This window comes from Ursus arctos, unplaced genomic scaffold (assembly GCF_023065955.2).
Source record: "Ursus arctos isolate Adak ecotype North America unplaced genomic scaffold, UrsArc2.0 scaffold_7, whole genome shotgun sequence".
NCBI lineage: Eukaryota > Metazoa > Chordata > Mammalia > Carnivora > Ursidae > Ursus > Ursus arctos.
In genome coordinates, this window is record NW_026623089.1 from 24,858,784 (window position 1) to 24,880,332 (window position 21,549).

Here is a 21,549-nt window from a genome sequence, read left to right on the forward strand (position 1 = left end):
GTTTGGGGTTTCTTTTTGGGTGATGAAGATATTCTGAAATTAGATAGTGGTGATGAGTTGCACAACCCTGTTTAAATAAACTAAAAACCATTGAATTGTATACTTTAAAATGGTGAATTTAATGATACATGAATTATATCCCAATAAAGCTGTTAAATTTTTAAAAAGTAGCTAAGCAAGATCCAGTGGGAACTTAGAATGAAAGTATTGTTTGTAATATATTTAGTGTATACATTTTGAAAGTACAAAAATATATCTGGTAAAAATATTACATGCAAAAATTAGAATTCATAGTTTGAGTTCATATTTGGTTATTATATTTTTTCACAAAATCTTTGTTTTATTTTTATTCTTTCTTTAATGACAGCCCTAAAAGCAATAAAATCATTTCCTGCTGGGTAAGAAATTTGAGACAATTGGTGAAATTTGAACATTTACTAGATATTTTCTGATATCAAGGAATTTTAAAGTATGGTAATGGTATCATGTTTTTAAAAAGATCTCTTATCTTTTAGGGATACATACTGAGGTGTTTACAAATGAAATATGTCTGGGGTTTGCTCCAAAACAAATCTGGGGAATGGGGGCCAAGAAGTAGTTACAGTGGGAAATGGGTGTGGTATATTAAAACAAGATTGGCCTTGAGTTGATAAAGCTAGGTGATAGGCATATAGAAGTTTGATTACACTGTTCTCCCATAGTTTTAAGACATTAAGTTTTCAGTTTTAATTGATGATACAGACGTAATTTGAAGGCCTTATACCTGTGAGAGATGATGAACCTCTTTCAGAAACAAATGATCTTATTAATTCTGCATTTTGTGACGATTTGTACTTTCCAAAACAGTCTTATACTTTCTTAGTTAATAGATTAGCAATCTTACTGTTTTTCTTTTTATTCTGTCATTTTAACAGAGTTCTAGTTATAGCTTTTGATATTATAGCTTAGTATTCTCTACTACTTAAAAAGCTGTTTTTATATCTTATCTTTGAGTTTAAGTATGTCTGTCTAGGTGTTGCCTAGTTGTTAAACTTTTTACCATGTAGACCTGTAGCATGAAAGTCATAAATCCTATTTGCCACATTCAATTTCATAGTGTTTCACTAGGCAGTAATAAAGTCCAGATAATTTTTCTCGTCATTTTTTTTTAACTTTTAATTACAAAAAAAACCAAATTTTTTTTTTGAGAGAGAGAAAGAGCACATGTGGGCAAGGGGGGAAGGATAGAGGGAGAGAGAATCCTAAGCAAGCCCCACACGAGCTAGATGTCATGACCCTGAGATCATGATCTGAGCCAAAATCAAGAGTTGGATGCTTAACCAACTGAGCCACTCAGGCGCCCCATTAATTATGAAAATTTTTAAACATAGTGAAAAGTAGGACCTCCCTGTGTCCATCACCCAGCTTTACCAATTAACTAATGGCCAATTTAATTTCTTCTATACCTCTGTCCACTTCCCTTCTAGTATTATTCTGAAACAAATCCCCAGCATATTTCAGTATTCTTAAAAGATGAGTCTCTTTTTTTAATGACCATGTATCATACCAAAAAAAAAAAAAAAGTTAAAAAGTGTCAGTGTCATGAAAGATAATAAAGTGGCAGAGCTATTCTAGATTAAAGGAGATTATAGAAACATGACAACAAAATGCAGTGTTTGAGCCTTCATGACATAAGAACAGTTTTTAAAGGATATTAGTAAGACAGTTTATAAAAGAATTTGGACTATTTAGATAATTGTGGTATTTTAATGTTCAATTGCCTGAATATATAGTTTCTGTTAATTATATTGTGGTTATATAGGAGAATCCCTTTATTCTGAGAAGATAACTGCTAATATGTTTAGGGGTAAAATATCTGTCTGCAAATAATTCTCATGTGGTCCAGCAGAACATTGACATGCACATATACACATATACATATAAATTAGAAGAGATAAAGTAAATATAGCAATATATTAACAGTTCGTAAACTAGGTGAAAGCTATCTGGGTCTTTCTGGTACTATCTTACAACTTTGTAAGTTAGTCATTTTTCAAAAGGTTGGGGATGGTGAATGAAAAAGAAATTAACGATTTCTTACTGTCAAATATCTACTCAGTGTTCAGATTTTTAATTGTCTCAATCATAGTGGGTGTTTTCTCTCTCTCTCTCTTTTTTCTTTAACACTTTAAAACAAGATCCAGATAAAGTTCACACATTGTGATTGGTTGATATGTCTTCAAATCTGTAGGTTTTCCATTTCTTTTTTCTTCCAATTCATTGTTGATGAAACTGAGTCATTTGTCCTATAGTTTTCTACAGATTGGGTTTTGATGTTGCATTGCCATGGTATAATTTAGCATGTATTTCTGTCCTCTGTATTTCCCAAAAACTGTTAGTTAAGTCTGAGTGTTGATCACACAGGTTTGATTTGAGGGGAGCAACACTACTTCATAGGTGGTGGTGGTTCTTTCCATCTAGAGGTACATAATGTCTGTTGTCTGGGCCTCTTTATAATGTTAGCAGCCATTGGTGCTCAGTGGCTAAGCCCATTAACTTAATAGGGTTTGGAAAATGATGCTATCATTCCTTCCTTTTTTTTTTTTTTTTTTTTTTGAGATTTTATTTTTAAGTAACCTCTAACCCAATGTGGTGCTTGAACTTACAATCCCAATATCAAGAGTCACATGCTCCACCAAACGGAGCCAGCCAGGTGCCCCTATCATTCTTTCTTTTATTATTTGAAACACTTCTATAAAGAGAAACTTCCCTTTGTTTGGTTAGCAAGTGGTATAGTTTATACAGAAAAAGCAGGATAAATGCTTGATTCTTTCCCTTTACTTGCTGAGTTCAGAGTAATGAGTTGGTTCATTAGCATACTCCAGTTATGACCAAATAGGTTCTGTTGTTTTTGTTTTTACTTTAATCTGAACTTATGAATTTAAACATATTTGTGATTTAAACCCATTTCATCGAGCCCACCATCAGGCACCCTGCTCAGCGGGGAGTCTGCTTCTCCCTCTCCTCCTGGCTTGTGCTCTCTGTCACTATCTCTGGCTCTCTCTCTGTCAAATAAATTTAAAAAATCTTTTAAAAAAATTTATTTCTAAAATAAATGAGCCCATTTCAGTTATTTTATTTACCGATGTTCAAATTGTCCTTCATAGATATCATAGTCTGTGATATTTTCTTGCTATCTGATATGATAAGATGTTACTTGTACATCTGTTGTCCCCCAGACATGGAATTAGTCCTTTCTCCAAGGTGTCCTAGTTCCTTTTGGTGGTTTTTAAAAATCGGAATCTGGCTACCAAGGGTTCATATAGCTACTGGGTTCATAACTGTTTCTAGGCCTCTTCAGTTGACAGAGATAGGAATTTTTCCAAGGTAAAATATAATTATGAGTTGATACCATCTTTTTAAAAGTTCTTTTTAGTGGTATGCATTGTCTAAAGCAAGAAAATAACCAAATGTCTCTTAAATCTTCCTAGAGATCTTAAACTAGCTTATTCAACTTTCTTATTGAATTGACCTTTTGTGTTAGAGACGGCAGGGAAGATTGCTGTGTTTAATTTCAAAGAAGTGTAATTCTGTGGATTTCTTCTTTCCAATTTATTTGCAGATGGTAGGAGGCTATTAGGTGTAGCAGAAAAAAAATGAGTTCACTAGGTAAGAGCTGGTTTTAGAGCTTTAAATGAAAAAAACAAAAACAACCCAAAACCAAATTGTTTTCTTAAAAACTGGATGTGAATTATATGGGGGGAAATATCCAATTAACTTGTGAACCTGGGGCATGAGGACTAAGGTTAGCCACCCTAGCTTTGAAAGCCAAGACTAGTTGTTTTCTTTCAGGTATTGGCACATGTCATAATTGTGTTCTGGATAATCTAAACAGTACAGTATTTATAACTTGAGCTAAGTTGGATTAATTTTAACAAACACCTGGGATAAGGTGCTCACCAAGAATTTAAGAAATAAGGGAAATTGGACTGTCCTCTGCTGGTATACCTGAGGTAAGCCCAGGAAATTAACCTTCAGAAATGCACTGGTTGCCAGACAGGCATAGCTAGATAATTCACAATAGCAGCTTCTTAAGGTCGTTGATGGGATTCTCATGCTCATCAGGCATTGCCACCTACAGTGAGGTATTTTCTTGGGGACCGCACCTGTGGGATGGCCGTACCTCCTCCTCAGGGCGGCTGCCTTAGCGTCGTGAGATGATTCCTGTACCTCCATTAAAAGAACATGAAGCTTTGCCATTTTTGTCTAGGTTATATCAGTATCCCATGGTGACTATTAGGCCCTCTATAAGAGTCTAATTCTTTTACATTAAGAGTAAAATGGTCACAATATGCCAGTAGTAACTATGTGCCAGGAATTAATAGGTATCTACATACATCAACTCACTTTCCTCTTGATAAATTTATGAGGTGTAGTAGGTGCTCTTATCTCTTTTACAAATGGGAACAGAAAGGTTCAGCAACTTGCCTAAAGACTTAGAGCTAGGAAATGGCAGAACCCCAAGCTCTGTAGCCAAGCGGACTGTTTCTGGAATACCTGCACTAAACACTTAGGCTACCTGCTACACTGTGGTAATAAGAGATAGCTTTATGGTAAGGAAGGATCTTAAGAAACCACATTACAGGAAGGAAAGCTGGACACTGTTACATATGAAACAAGTGTTGCCTGACCTAAGTCCTCTGGTAGCCATTTTGGGCTCCCTGTCTTTCAGTGTTGAAAACACTGCTCATGTTTTCCTGAAAGGTACCCTTTTAGTTCTCATTACCTCAGCTTTTCATTTGTATTAGATAGTAGCATCCTTAAAATTGCCTCAGAGACAGAGTAGCTGGTTAAGCGTTAGTTTCTGCTTTAAAACCCTGAGGCCTCTCCACCTGTCACCTTAGACCATTGGATCCGATTCCAGCCGCATGTCTAGATGTTAATCTTTTTATTTTCCCCTTAAAAAAGAAAATCCTGTATTATGGAAAATTTTGCACTCATACAAAAGTAGACAGAATTGTAAAATGAATGCCCATGTATACAACTCAGCTTCAGTAATTATAAACTGATGGCCAATTCTACTTCCTCTATATCTTCACCACTTATAATATCAAAACAAATCCCAGATTATATATCATTTTTATCAGTAAATAATTAGATTTATTTCTAAAAAATAAGGACTTTTTACAAACATAATAACGATACTACAGTTTTAAAAACAAACAGCAATTCCTTAATCAAATATGCACATGCTATTTGAATTTCCTAGGTTAGCTCATGAAAATTATTCTATAGGTTTGTTTAAATCAGGACCCAAATAAGATCCATACATTGTAATTGGTTGGCATATCTCTTATTTATATTCCTTACATCTGTTTTAGTCTAGAAGTTCATCCTGCATCTTGTTCTTTTTTTTTTCTTCTTACAGTTTTTTTGCTGAAGAAACTAGATTGTTGTAGACATTAATTTAGTCTTAGGTATTCTTTCTCTGTCAATAAATTTTGCTCTGAGTTTTATTTTTGATGAGGTATTAAAATAAACCTGTAAGTCTTTCTATTAAAAAAATTATTGCTATGTTTTTCAGAGAGGGGAGGCTAAGCAAAAATTCTTTTTTTTTCTTTGCTAGGTAAATTAGCTTAAATTTCATAGTAGCTTTTCTCATAAATCTGTTGAACATCTTTGCTTTTAAAATTTGCTTTATGATTTATACATTTTATGTATATTTATTCTGAAAATATTTATGTTTATTTATGTAGCCGTTGGAGAAGAAGTTTGTCCGAGTTTCAGGAGAAGCAACTATTGGGCATGTAGAAAAATTCCTCAGAAGAAAAATGGGTCTTGATCCAGCTTGTCAGGTAGAGTACATGTGTGTAAAAGGACAGATGAAGTTGTGAGATCACCTTTAGCATATTGAAGAAAAAACTGTCTCTAGGATTTCATGCTGTGGCTTTTGTTTTATGATACATAGATATTGTAAATGTTCATTAAATATTGGTACACAGTGATTCCAGCACCACTTGAATCACATTTATGTTTCTGCTTCTCCCTGCTACTGATGACCACCTGTAAGTGTCAGAGAAGAGCTGAGGATATGAACCTCAGTTACCCTCTTTGGTAGTAGTGTAACAGATTATCTCTTATCCATGCACTTCTCTTCAGAGGACATCTTTACATTTATAACAGGCTGGCTCCAAGATACCTAGAAAAGTGAAATAGCTATCTAATATGAGCCCTATTTGGTTTTTGAGCATTAGAAAAGATTTCCCTACTAGCTATGTAATTTGTTCTTGTTGTAAGGTGGAAACTCGAACCTCATATTGTTGAACATAATATAGAATGTGGGCCAATAACAATTCACATCTATATAGTTTTCCTTTTTTATTACTTAAATTTTAAAGGGGTTTTTGTTATTCTCCATCATGTGTAAAATGGTATTTAAAAGCTGGCTGAAAGTTTAGTAGTGTTTTTAGTACTGGTATTTATAGGTACTAAATAAATGTCTAATCCAGAGAAATGTGACTTCTCTTACTGAGTTTGACATAATGCTGGCTGTATCTCATGGCAACTAGAAACTGGAATGACTTATCTGAAACTTTGTAGCTGTAGCTTACTTGAGGTTATTCCTTGTCTTTTGGTTAGAAATAGGTAGCTGTTTAGAGACCCCTGAACAAAGACTTGTGAGTGATCCCCTTAACAGTCTATTTCTTTTTTTTTTTTTTTTTAAGATTTCATTTATTCATTTGACAGAGAGAGAGAGAGCACAAGTAGGCAGAGTGCAGGCAGAGGGAGAGGGAGAAACAGGCTCCCTGCTGAGCAGAGAGCCCGATGTGGGGCTCAATCCCAGGACCCTGGAATCATGACCTGAGCCAAAGGTAGACGTTTAACCAACTGAGCCACTCAGGCACCCCAACAGTCTATTATTTCTAAAAACAGAAGACTTGCACCTGATTATATAGAATAACTTAAGAAGTGCCACCCAAGAGGGCTTTCTTAGGATGTAGATTATTTCTTCTGTGTCTAGAAACTAATCAGAACACAATTAGCGTTTATAAGTTTTACATTGGTGTTTTAAGAAATGTGGTTGCAGGGCACCTGGGTGGCTCAGTCAGTTGAGTGTCTGACTCTTGATTTCGGCTCAGGTCACGATCTCAAGGTTATGAGATGGAGTCCCTCATTGGGCTCTGTGCTGGGCGTGGAGCCTGCTTAAGATTCTCTCTCCCTTAGGGTGCCTGGGTGGCTCAGTTGGTTAAGCATCTGTCTTCAGCTCAGGTCATGATCCCAGGGTCCTGGGATTGAGCCCTACATCAGGCTCTCTGCTAAGTGGGGAGCATGCTTCTCCCTCTCCATTTCCTTCTGCCTGCCACTCCCCCTGCTTGTGCTCTCTCTCTCTCTCCATCAAATAAATAAAAATCTTTAAAAAAGAAAAAGATTCTCTCTCCTCCTGCTCCTCCCCTCCACCCCTCTCTAAAAAAAAAGAAAAAGAAATGTGGTTGCCAAATTGACTCTACTGTGTAAAAATGTGGGGTTTTTTTTCATATCATAGAATTCAAGGCTTTTAGCATTTTGAAATAAAATTATATAAAATCTGTTTCAACATTTAATTTTCTCTGTCATCTCTTGGCTCTCTAGATAGATATTTCTTTCATATTCAGGTAATATATAGCTGGTAACACTCATAAATTACTATTTCACCAAAATGTTGAAATAATGGAACAGAGAATTATCAAATGTGTAGATATTGTGACTAAAATTGTTTAGACTTTCTAAATTCAGGAGAGAATAAGCAAGAGTTACTTCTAATATGAGTGGAACATTGAACTAGTTAACCATTAATCAAAATAAAATGCTTGGCCGACCCAGTCACTTGAGCCTGCTATGCTCACCTTCTTTAAACCAGTTATTCCTGAGTAGGAAATGTGTGCTTTGTTTACAGATATGTGACCTTCATTTATGGTTATTTACTAGCAGGAATGGATGATGACTACAGGACTGTTAAATGCTAGCTACCTTTAAAGTTATTTGTGGCAGATCAAAATAAAAAAGGAAGACAATTCTGAAAGATAATAAAATACAAATCATGTATTCTTAAGAGATTGAAGTTAAAATTCAAAATTATAAATCAATAATTGTCTGAATAGATTACATCACCTAGAGACCTCAGTGCCTCTGGATTACCACGGTTGAGTCAGTGGTGTTTTGAATTCATGTATGTCTTAGTTTTATTTTGTTTTTAGTTATTCTTGTGTTGTGTTCCTTTGTACGTTGTTTGGTCTTAGATCTTACTTTGCTTTTATGAAATGAGACTTAGAAAATACACATCACATTGATCACTAAAAATTCTTTATATAAAAGAAGTGATACTAGATTTCGTGGTTAATCCTGCCATAATTCTATCTTAAAAGATAGGCTACTTTTATTATTATTTATTTAGTATATGACTTTAACCTTACTATTAAGTTGTTTCCAAATCATTTTTTGAACAGACTCTAATGTATCATATGGTGTATCCCTACCATTTACTTATTACCTATTGAAAATTAAATTGAGCATCTATATACTTGGTCATAAGAATACAAAGATGAGACAGAAAATTCATGCCACGCAGGGACTAGGTTGTGTGGGAAAGATACACAATAAAACAACTGAATGACAGTAGCATACGGTGAGTGCACCAAGAGCACAAGAGTGAGTGATTTAACTCTGGAGGAGTCAAAGAATGGACTTGAAGAGTGGATAGGAATTTACCAAAGAAAAAAGAACTTTCTATCAAAGAAAAGAACAAGTGTGACACTAGCTCATTCATTGAAAAATCCTATCTTAGAATCTGTAGTGTGATCTTGCCCGTAAAATAAATAAATAAATAAAGTTTTTATAAATAAATTAAAAGATACAGGTTTTTCTTGCCTTAAGACTACCCTCACATTCTGATTTCTGCTCTGAGATTCAGAAATACACTTATCCTTTCTATCTGACACTTGATACTCCAGAGGGTAGAAAGGTTGTACAGAAAAAGAGTTAATAAAGCCGACTTAAGGCTACTATCTTTAGAAGGGCCTGCTTACAAGGTTAGCCTTGCCTAGCATCTAGGAAATTGACGTGCAAAAAGTTTCCTACAATAATAGGGAAAGTCCCCTGATAAGAGTGTTACATTGTGCCTAGACTCTACCGTGGGTCTATAATGAATACCAGCTTTCTTTCTGGGAGTCTGGAATTTACTAGTTGCTAGGCGGAGAATGCCAACATGAACAGCCCTCAGTAAAAATCTATACTCCAAGCTTCAAATTGGCTTCCCTGGGTAGGAACATTGTACAAGTTGGTGGAGTTTCCAGTGCTAGGAGAAGGAGTGCTGTAGGTGTGTCTTTTCCTAAACTGAGGTGGGGGAGGGTGTGCATAGGAAGCCTGTGCATGAATTTGTCGAGACTCCACCTAGATCTTTTTCCCTTACTGATCTGACCATGTATTTTTGCTGTCTTTCGTGAGTCCATCTGGCAAATTACCAAAATGTGGGTCATGTTTGTGGGAACTTCAGAGATCTGACTCTGTTTGAGTGTGGTAATTTATGAAATATTTGCAGTCAGGTGACTTTTAAAAATCAATATGTAAAATTGGAAGCAATTTAAATGTTTATCAAAGGAATGGGTACACAAAGTATGATATATCCATATAATGTAACACTATGTAGCTATTTTTTAAAAGATTTTATTTATTTATTACTCGAGAGAGAGAGTACCTGAGAAGGGGTAGGGTCAGAGGGAGAAGCAGACTCCCCGCTGAGCAGGGAGCCCCATACGGGACTCAGTCCTGGGACTCCAGGATTGTGACCTGAGCCGAAGGCAATCACTTAACCAACTGAGCCACCCAGGCGCCCTTGTAGTTTTGTTTGTTTTTGTTTTTGTTTTTTAAGATTTTATTTATTTGAGAGACAGAGCACAAGCCAGGAGGAGAGGCAGAGGGAGAAACAGACTCCCCACTGAGCAGGGAGCCTGATGCAGGACTCGATCCCAGGATGGATCATGACCTGAGCCGAAGGCAGACACTTAACTGACTGAGCCACCCAGGCGCCCCCCACTATGTAGCTATTAAAGAGAACTGTGTACTTCAAAGATGTCCGTGGTATATTAAGGTTTTTTGTTTTGTTTTTTAAATAAGTTGTAGAACAGTTTATGTGGTATAATCCCATTTTTAAAAAACAAAACAAGAAACCTGCATGGACACATAGCATCTAGGACCATACACATCAAAATGTTAGTAACTGGCCAACTTCTGGGGGTTAAGATTAAATTAGAAAAGAAAAATTTGGTAACCAAACCCTAAATGTGTACCATGTGGAGAAGCTCACAAAGAGTGATGTTCGTGGAGTGCTGAGTACTAAGTCAAAGCGCAGTGGTAGTTCCCAGATTCTTTAATCTTTCATGGGCTTATGTTCTGTGCTCAAGATTCGCGGTCATTGCGTTTAAGTCATTTTGCAAACAAGTCTTGGTCTGCCAATTTTGAAACTAGTAAGTGTGAAACACAAAAGTTGGTACTAATCAGAGTTTATGATATAGCATGGGTATTGACAAACTATGACCCATGGGTCAAATCTAGCCTGCCATCTTTTTTTATAAATAAAATTTCATTGACCGTAGCCATACTAAGGCTGTTTTCATGCTCTACTGGTAGATCGAGTAGATATGACAGAGATCCTATGGCCTGCAGAGCCAAAATATCTATTATCTAGCCTTTTATACAAAAAGTTTGCCAACCCCTGACACGCACTTAGGCTTTGGAGAAAGATAGACCTGGGGACAGACCTGGATTTAGATCTGGACTTTGCTAGTTACTAGCTTTGTGGCCTTAGGAAAGTTAAATGTCTTTACCTCTTAGTATTCCTTTCTGTAAAATGGGAATTACAATAGGTAGCTCACAAGAATGAAGATTAGATAACATCGCATACGTCAAGTATGTAGTATAACATATGGTGTCCATAGTAGCTTCTCAGAAATGCAACTGCTTTCACTGTCCTTCCCCATCCTTGCTTAAGGTTTTAGGAAAATTAACAGGTTGGCAGTGTGTGGGATTTTTAGAGTAAACAATTTGAAAGTAGGAAATCTGCTTAGGAGGTGGTGTGGTTTCCGCGTTAAGCCTTGGGACAGCAGCTGAAAGGATGGTATGAACTCTAAGAGGTATTGTGGCAAAAGAAGCCATAGGACTTGGTAACTGACTGCATGTGAGAAGAAATGGAACGGAGAAATAAGAGTCAGAGGTGATACTCTATTCTGGTTTAGAGGACAAGGAGAAATGTCATGCCGTAAACTAAACAGGGACATTAGGAGATGTAGCCAATGAAGGGATCTGTATTAATAAGACATCAAGGACCTGACCCCATTTTAAGGCAGTGGGAAAGGAGAACGCATTGCAAGACAAAGAAAGATTAAAGATTTGCATTTTTGTCTTAGGAAGTAAGTATACCAGAATCTTAACTACCGTATAGTATGTAACTATACAACATCGTTATTTCTAGATATTCAGTGTACAAGTAGATTTATCTTAGAGCTTTGATATTACTAAAGAACTGAAGCGATCTTAAGATGTTGCATCCATAAAATAGTTCCTTTAGTGTGTACTTTATGTCAGCGTTAGACTCTCCTTTGTTGGAAAATGAGAGATATTCCTTATAAGATAATTATTCAAATAACTAGAGAGTGCGTTTTTAATTAAGTATTATATACCCTTTTAATCATTTTATCAGGGAACGTAAAAAAATGTACCTTCCTGTGCCACCTTTATGCTGAATATATCGAATGTGATTTTGCTTGTTCTCAAAGATTGAAGGAAATCATTTTGAGTATCTGCTCTACTGTGCTGTTGTCCTGCAGTGTCTTCTAATGCTCCTTCCATTTTACTTTATTTTTGTAGCAAGTTTCTAAAATCTGTCTTGAGAGTGTTCTATCAGTCTAAAATAAAATAGCAAAGTCTGGTCTGGGAATAATCATGTTGGGTTTCTTAATACTTTCACATGGTGTTTGAAGCAGGAAGGCGGTCTGATGCTCTTACTCGCCCGTAGGTGGAGATCATCTGCGGCGATCACTTGTTGGAGCGGTATCAAACTCTAAGGGAGGTTCGCCGGGCGATCGGTGACGCGGCCATGCAGGTGGGTCTTAGGCTTTGTCATGCTTCTGCCCAGCAGGGAAGTTACGTCGTGAAAGAAATGTTACCAGCATTACTTGGACTATAACTAGTAAAGCTCATATTTATCGAACGCTTACTGTGTGTCAGGCACTTTTCTGAACGGTTTCTATGGTTTAGCTCTTTTATTCCTCATATTTCTGTCTTTTTGTGTGAACAGGTTTTTATCTCTCTTTAGTGTACATCGACAGGTGCAATCACTGGCTCATATGGGAACTCTGTGTTTAACCTTTCAAGGAACTGTTCAGACCGTTTCCAAAGCAACATCACCATTTTATAATCCCACTAGCAATGTATATGGTTCCAGCTTCCCTAGATGCTTGCCAACACTCACTGTCTATTCTTTTGATTACAGCCATCCTTTTGGGTATGCAGTGGTGTCTCATTGTGGTTTTGATTTCATTTCCCTGTTGAATAATCATGTTGAGGATCTTTTCATGTGTTTTTTGGCCATTTGTGTACCTTCTTTGGAGAAATTTCTATTTAGATCCTTTGCTCATTTTTAAAAATTGGGGGTTTTGTCTTTTTATGTTGAGTCGTAAGAGTTCTTCATATATCCTAAATACTAGTCCATCACTATCAGATATATGATTTGTAAAAATTTTCTCATTCAGTGGGTTGTCTTTTCATTTCCTTTGTGGTGACCCTTGAAACACAGAAGTTTTTGATTAGAATGAAGTCCATTTTAATCTATTTTTCCTTTTGTTCCTCTGTGTTTGGTGTCATATCTAAGAAACCATTGCCTAATCCAAGATCATAAGATCATAAGATCATCTGTTTACTGTAGATTAATTTTGTTTATTCTAGAATGTCATATAAGTGGAATCATAGATCATGTACTCTTCTGTGTCTGGTACCTTTCTGGTACCTTTCATTCAGCATACATTTTGAAACTTATCCATGTGGTTGCATGTAGCAATAATTTGTTCCTTTTTGCTGCATAGTATTTCATCGTATGACGTGCCATATTTTATCATTTTCCTATTCATGGACACCTGAGCTATTTCCAGTTTTTGGCTAATACAAGTAAAGTAGCTATAAACAGTCTTATACAAGTATATTTTTTTCTTTTCTTCCTCTTCCTTGTCTTCTGTTTTAACTAGTTTTTTTAAGAACCTATGCTTTCACTTATTTTGGATAAATACGTAGGAGTGGAATTGCCAGATCATAGGAAAGGTGTATGTTTTGTTTGATAGGAAACAAAGAATCGGTATTTTTTTCAAAGATTTTATTTATTTGAGAGAGCGAGAAAGAGAGAGACAGAGCATGATAAGGGGGAGGGTCAGAGGGAGAAGCAGACACCCTTTTGAGCAGAGAGCCCGATACTGGACTTGCTCCTGGGACTCCAGGATCATGACCTGAGCCAAAGGCAGTTGCTTAACCGACTCAGCCACCCAGGCACCCCAGACTTGGTATATTTTGATGATTTTTGTGACTGTGCTTTACCACTAACCTATAAAGAACTATTGCTGAAATTTCTGCAGCCTTAACGATTAGTCTATTGTGGAGAATTTTATTTAATTTTTTTGCTTTTTTTTTTTTTTTTTAACTAATTTGCTACAGATTTCCTTGAACCCACCACTCGGACTTAATGAGTGTTAACACTTCACTCTTTCAGATAGAAAGATGTAAAATTTTCATCATTTTATTTTATTTATTTTATGTTTTTTCTAAGATTTTATTTATTTATTTGACAGAGAGAGAGCAAGCACGTGCACAAGCAGGGGGAGTGGCAGTGGGAGAAGCAGTCTCCCCTGGGGAGCCTGACACAGGGCTCGATCCTAGGACCCCAGGATCACGACCTGAGCCACTCAAGTGCCCCTATTTTATTTATTTACTTATTTAGAGAGAGCGTGCGTTCAAGGGGGGAGGGAGGGGGACATCTCAAGCAGACTGTGGGCTGGCACAGAGCCCCATGCAGGGCTCGATCTCACAACCCTGAAATCACAACCTGAGCTGAAATCAAGGGGCAGACTCTTAACCAACTGAGCCACCCAGACATCCCAAAATTTTTTATCATTTTAAACAGAGATTTGAAACAAACAAGGCAAAGTGTTAATACTCAATAAAACTGAGTACTGGTTACAAAGGTGTTATATTAATCTTTGTACTTTGAACATGTTTTAAACCTTCAGAAAAGTCATAGGAGTAGTACGATGAACACCCATCTGTGCTTTACCTGGATTAACCAGTTTTAACAGTTAGGGTTCCATTTGGGAAACAGAACCAATATGAATGTTGGGGAATAAGGGATTATATCTTAAAACATTTGTAGGGGCTGGTGAAAAAGTGTGTGGAAAGATATTGCCTGTGGACCAGTAGTCATTGTAAATCAACAGGGCACCAACTGGTAGAAAAGATAGACATAAAGTGGGTAATAGTGAGAATAAACTGGAACCTGTAAGGAGAAACGGGGATGTGTGTCTCATCATTTCCGTCTTCAGTGACATGGGTGATCTATAGACAAAGCTGGTGGTCTTTGGCCAAAATGCAGAGAGGCTGAAGGTGGAGCTCTTGGGGGAGCAAGAGGAGTTAGTTGCAGGCCTGGCAGCTGCCCTATACCTACAACGCGAGCCAGCGTTCCAGCAGCGATGTGTATAGAGGCAGGTCGGGCATCCGGCGCCCTGTAATGACCTGAGCATAATGGCTTCTGCCTCCTTCCAATGTGCAGTCTTGTACAAATCTCTACTGGCTAACTCAAAAGGGAAGGGAATTCTGGGAAATATAGTTCCAGTTCCTCTAAGTTGACCTACCAGAATGCAAAAGAACCGGCTAAAATGAAAAAGACTCGGAGTTAAGTGTTGGTGTGGATGTGGAATGACTAAAATTTATATACATTGGTAGTGGGAGTGTGAACTGATTTGATCACTCTGGAATTCTGCTGGTAGTATCTACTAAAGTCATGTATGTACACCCCACTCCCCCAGCGATTCCGTTCCTGAGTATAGACCTAATAGAAATGAACATTATGTCCACCACAAGACATGTACAAGGTAGTTTATAATAGCTTTATACATGATCGCCACAAGCTAGAAGCAACCCAAATGTCCAACAAAGAATGAGTAAAAAGTTCTGGCATATACATACAATTAAATATAACTACCATATGCAGCAACATGGAATCACACAGACATAATAGTGAGCAAAAGAAAATACAGTTGATAATCATTATTCATGGATTCCGTATTTGTAGATTTGCTTACTTATTAACGTTTTATTGTAACCCCCAAATTAATACTAATAGCTATTTCATAGCCATTCACAGTTTTTCATAACCTTTTTAATGGTATTTGGATTTTTTAAAGAAATCACAAGTTTTGTAATTTTGCTAATGAAACTTTTATGTGATTGAGTATTGGAAAGATGCTGCAAGGCTGATTGTTCATCGCTGTGATATTACGGGTTGTAATTATACTTCAGTTATATGGGTACACTGTAGTTGTGGTAACAGTTTGTCAGAGTAGCAAAAGTAATTAGCAATACAATGATTAGGGACCACTAGTTTTTTGTTTTTTGTTTTTTTTTAAGATTTGTTATTTATTTATTAGACAGAGATAGAGACAACCAGCGAGAGAGGGAACAGAAGCAGGGGGAGTAGGAGAGGAAGAAGCAGGCTCCTAGCGGAGGAGCCTGATGTGGGGCTCGATCCCATAACGACGTGATCACGCCCTGAGCCGAAGGCAGACGCGTAACCGCTGTGCCACCCAGGCGCCCCGGGACCATTAGTTTTTTAAATGGCTGTCATTATTAACTTGAATTTTATGTGTGATTTACAAAGAAGAAAGAGGACTTAGTCACTTTTCTGTTTCTTTGAAAAAGTAACTGGCTTTTCCTTGAGCAACAGTTCTCTTATTTCCGGAAAGAACATGACGATGTATGAAATGTAATTATTTTCGCAGTACAGCCAGCTTGGTGATAGAATGAAATGGTGTTAGGACTTAGTGTAAAAAAGTCTTGAAGTTATTTGGGTTCGAAAGCAAAAAGAAAAAGGGAAATCCATTGATCAGCCTGCCAGGCTGATTGAGGAACAACACGTTTATGATGTGGAATCTCAGAAAAAGACAGTACTACTAATAATTAACATTTCTTGAACCCTTACTGAATGCTACTATATTCTAGGTGCAGAAGAACATGTGTTATCTTTTTTTTTTTTAAGATTTTGTGTAAGTAATCTCTATACCCAATGTGGGGCTCAAACTTACCACCCCAAGATCAAGTCTCCACCAGCTGAGCCAGCCAGGCACCCCAAAACACGTACCATCTTGTGTAAACCTCACAACAACCTTAAGAGATAACAATTATTATTTCCTTTTTTCTTTTTATTTATTTTTTTAAGATTTACTTATTTATTTTAGAGAGTGAGAGAGCTTGAGCATATGCAAGTGGGAGGCAGGGGGCAGAGGGAGAAGGAGAGAAGCAAACCCTCTACTGAGCATGGAGCCTCACACAGGGCTTGATCCCATGACCCCAAGATAATGAACCAAGCAGAAACCAAGAACCAGATGCTCAACTGGCTGAGCCACCGAGGCACCCCTCCTTTTTTCTGTTTTAAAATACTGTTTTGAGATAATTTAAGACTTAGAGGAAAGTTGCAAAAATAGTACTGAAAGTCCCTATGTAGATATCACCCAGCATCCTTTAGTATTAACATCTTGCATGACCATGGTACAATCATCAAAACTAAGAAACTGACATTGTTACAATACTAATAATGAAACTGCAGACATTGGGTTTTGCTAGTTTTCCCGCTATTGTCCTTTCTCTGTCCTAGGATCCACATTGTATTTAGTTGTCATGTTTCCTTGTCTTCTTCCAGTTTTCCAGTCCTTCCCTGTTTTCGTGACTGATACTTTTGAAGAGTATTGGCCAGTTATTTATAAACTGTCCTTTGTTTGGGCTTGTCAGATGTTTTCTCATGACTGGATTGAGACTATGCATTTTTGGCAAGAATGCCATACATGTGATGTGCCCTTCTCAGAGTATCATCAGGAGGTATTTAATACTGATAGGTCTTTCTCTTTATAAATAGTAATATCTTGGGGGGGGGGATACTTCGAAACTGCGCAGATAGCCTGTTTGTTTCTCCTCAAACGTTGCTCTCTATTCTAACATCCAGTGGTGGATCTTAGTTTAGAAAACTGGCATATGGAGGTTAAGTATCTTGTCCAGGGTCACTTGGCTAGTTGGTGGTAGATTCAAGATTCAACTCTTGAAAAAATTGAACTTAAAGTTCGGGCTCTTAGGACACCAGAGTGGCTCAGTTGGTTAAGCATCCGCCTTCAGCTCAGGTCATGATCTCAGGGTCCTAGGATTGAACCCCACATGGGGCTCTTTCCTCAGCTGGGAGCCTGCTTCTCCCTCTCCCCCTCCCCCCTGCTTGTATGTTCTCTCTCTTTCTCTCTCTCTAATAAATAAAATCTTTAGAAAAAAAAAGTCAGGCTCTTAACATTTCAGGTGATTATTTTATTTATTGTTAACATGTTTTTTGGAAATAAAAATGATTGTCTTTTTAAAAATTAAGCTTCCTTGAATAAAAATATAAGAAACTAGGAGTAAAATCCCAAAGTCAGTGGAGTGGGTAGAAAATATTACTTCAAAAAATATTTACAAACCACTATTCTAGACACATAGGGAAATTCAGAGATGAGCAAGTCCCTGAACTTAAATAACCTGTGATACAGTTAACGTCCTCATTGACAGCAGTGTAAGTTTCATGGAGTCTCGGGACATCTTAGCCTTCAGTGGGAAAGCTAGGATTCAAGACTTGAGGGAGAGAATGATAGGAGCTGAGATCTGGGCAGCTGGAATAAAACCATTTGTAGGACTTTCTAGGCCATAGTACGAACTTTGGATTTTAATTGAGTTGGGTGGGAAATGATTGATTGGAGAGATTTAAGCCAAATAGTAAAATGACCTGTTCTAACTTACATTTTGCAGACTCATTCTGGTTGGATAGTTTAAGACCATGGATAAAAACATCTAAATATAAAATATAAATAATATTTATATCTATGTAGAGTATAAATATAATAGACATATAGATTTGAATTATAATTATCTAATTTCATAAAATGTGATTTTATACATGTATACATACATAAAGTTCTGAGGTTTTAAAACAGCTTATAAGCCACACTTTCAGTTTGATATCTCAGCATGTATATTGTTTTGCAAGTGATGTTTTCATTTCTGAAACATGATAACCATATGCAGAAAATTAACATTTTGTAAAATGTAATTTTTATTCTTGTAAGAAGGTTGATAGAATCTTTCTATTTGTGTTGTAATACAAATTCATTTACTTTGATTAGACTAATTAGTCTAGAATAGATCTGATGGTCCATGGGCCAATCATAGTATGAGATTATGTTTTATTTGGGTTATTCTGTGTTTTAAATATTTTTGAGTTTAAATTCCTGTAGCAAGGCCTCTGGTCTCTGGTTTACCAGTGGTCTCAGCATTCCCTATGGACTCCCATACCTCACTCACATATTCATCTATGTTGCTTTCCTGGCCCTTGTGGGCATTTGAATTTGTGAACCCTTTTCTAGAGTTCTGGTGAGTTTTCACTGGAGTTGCTAGGAACGGAGTCCAGATTGCACTGACTTGTGTAGTGAGTGAGAAATGAGGAAGTAGCACCATGGAAAAGTCTAACAAAGAAGAAAGAGAGAGAGCAATAGCTTGAACGTGATTGGAAATGCAAGACATGCATGCCACCCTTCCCTCTCTCTGTGTTGCTCAGTCAGCCCATTGCTCATGGTACACTTCCCTAATGAGTCTTAGTTTTTAGCTAGTTTTCCAGTTCACAGTAGATTAAAAATAGTACCTTAAAAAAGTAGATTCCCTGCTGGATGCAGACTTGGTGAGAACACAAAGGATTAAGATCTAATATCAAAAGAGGAGACAGAAACCCAAAAAAGCAGATGAAAAGATTCAGAAACACAGTATCTAAAGTCATTTACTGTAGGTTAAGTTGCCGGTGACTGAAGACATCACTGTGTTACAGAACAGTATAGTTACTGTACATAATGACGGCTCTGGGTATCAGAGAAAGGTTAGAGGGATGCCTGGCTGGATCAGTAAAGCATGCCGCTCTCACTCTCAGGGTCTCAGGGTCTTGAGTTCAAGCCCCACACTGAGGGTGGAAGCCTACTTAAAAAATAACAAAACAGAAAGGTTAAATTGGGGGCGCCTGGGTGGCGCAGCGGTTAAGCGTCTGCCTTCGGCTCAGGGCGTGATCCTGGCGTTGTGGGATCGAGCCCCACATCAGGCTCCTCCGCTATGAGCCTGCTTCTTCCTCTCCCACTCCCCCTGCTTGTGTTCCCTCTCTCGCTGGCTGTCTCTATCTCTGTCAAATAAATAAATAAAATCTTAAAAAAAAAAAAAAAAAAAGAAAGGTTAAATTGTATTGTGAACACTCTTTAAGACGGAGCTAAAATGTATGATGAACAGGTAAGAGTTGCAAAGCTTTCTTAGAATAGTAGTAGGAAATAAATGTATCATTTCTTACCTGATCCATGATGCTTATGATAATTGAGTCTTCAGGGAAGCCCTATACTTGGGGTGTCTGGTTTTTTTTATTATTATTAACATGTAACGTATTATTTGTTTCAGGGGTGTGTGGTTTGTCTCTTAAGTAGTCTGTGCAGAAGGAAAGGTGTATCTCTTTTAGTTCTTTTCAGAGAACTGCTTAGCCGTAAACAACCCTGGCGAGTTACGGAGTTTCAGAATTACCTCCTGAAAGTCATGAAAAAGGCACATTGTCAGGGAATGTTTGGTGATGAGGTGAATATGAATAAGCTAGTTTATTTCTCTTGGACCCTTTATCTTCTTTAAATCAAAGAATTTCACATTAGTGTTGAGCTATGAAAAATAAACCATATCGGACTTAACTTAATCATTTACACAGCTGGTTTTCAAATAACTGCAAAACACTTCTTTTTTTTTTTTTTTTTTTTCCTTTTCAGGATGGTCTGCTCGTCCTTCATTATGGTCTTGTAGTTTCCCCCTTAAAAATTACTTGAAGATTCTAGCAGCATTAGGAAGAGGGAAACAAAATAAGGAGGCTTCTTCAGGATTGCATTTCACCAAAGATTTCCACAAAACATGTAATTGCTACCACTCTGTGCTGTTTGAGACATGACTTATCTATTTTCAGCACCAAGATTCATTGCATTTATAAGTACAATTTGGAATGACGGAATGCATCTGTTTTACTAGAGACTATATACAAAAAAGCATCCATAGCTCAGGGGGAAATTTTCAAAGCATTAAATTTTTAAATTCCTTGTGATTTCAAATACTTTGACATTGATTTTGCTTCCTAATCTTTGAGGTAAATCGGTTACTATTTTCTTCTTTGTTGAGCCATATTCCTTTCAGGTTGGTGGTTAGGATTCTGCTCTCTGAAATGGTATCAGTTGGGCAGTCATCCTTTTGGAAAAGAAGTATGCTTTTGAACTGAAGACTCAAAGCCAGTCTTTGCTAACCTACAGAGTGTACCTCTCAGACAAAGACCAAAACTATTGACCACTTTTGTATGTTGCCATCGTTTCTTGAACTTGTATCTTTCATTTACCAGCAATACTACTACAGAGATGATATTTACTTCTAAAAGGGATGAACTGTCATTCTGTGTGGAGAGACTGTCTCCTGCAGGGTTTGTGGCCTGTCCTGAAGCCTTCAGTGTGCTGAACACTTCTGTAACGGATCTTTCAACAAGGGGTGCCTCTTGAAACATTATTTTTATTATTTGAATGTTAATTTGATTAACATTCATTTGATTTGAGTACGTAGTTTGGTTGTCAGTACCTTGTAATGCCACTGCTTCTGGAAGTAATAAAGAAACTTGAGTGAATTTGCAAGTTTACAGAATACTTATTCATTGTTTCCTCAATAAGTCAATTTAATGTTCATTTTCCCATTTGTCACTGGGATAAAGAATACGGGTGTTTGAGAGTTCACTCACATGCAAAGATTTCAGTTTTAAATGTTATTTTGCCTAAAATTAGCATTGTGATGCTTTCTAAAAAAATATTTTATAGACCCTGTTTCACTATAAAATTTCCAAGTCTGCATAGAAACAATTACAAACGAATAGGGTTTGGCAATTGTTTTGTAAAAAATTTGTGAATTGTATATAAATCTCTTCTAACATTTAATTAAAATTTTTAATAAAAATTTATTTTAACCTATTTTGAGATGTTCATATTTATTGTGGATTGAAACAAAAATAACCAACATTCTTTAAGAGATGAGGTATCCAAATTAAACTGCCATCAAATAGATATTTCATAAGCGTCTTCACTGATTTTACTAGATGCTGTTATTTGACAGTGGACAGAATAGCAACCATGGAATTCATTGCCTCTTAAATGTTTCTCGCCCACATTACTTGCTGTT

General features: G+C 36.9%; 1 protein-coding gene across 3 annotated transcripts in view; it reads left to right on the forward strand.

Annotated features, from left to right (window-relative positions):
• The window catches only part of PCGF6 (polycomb group ring finger 6), a 34,319-nt gene extending 12,978 nt beyond the window's left edge, over window positions 1–21,341 (forward strand). The window contains exons 8-10 of one of the 3 annotated variants that reach the window (XM_026494030.4): window positions 5,736–5,834; window positions 12,026–12,112; window positions 20,115–21,341. In XM_026494030.4, coding sequence (XP_026349815.1) covers window positions 5,736–5,834; window positions 12,026–12,112; window positions 20,115–20,171 — 243 coding nt within the window. In that variant the 3' untranslated portion in view covers window positions 20,172–21,341. The remainder of the gene's footprint in view (window positions 1–5,735; window positions 5,835–12,025; window positions 12,113–20,114) is intronic. The other 2 variants (XM_057308758.1, XM_057308759.1) reach the window with 2 other exon arrangements.
• The last annotated feature ends 208 nt before the right edge of the window (window positions 21,342–21,549 follow it).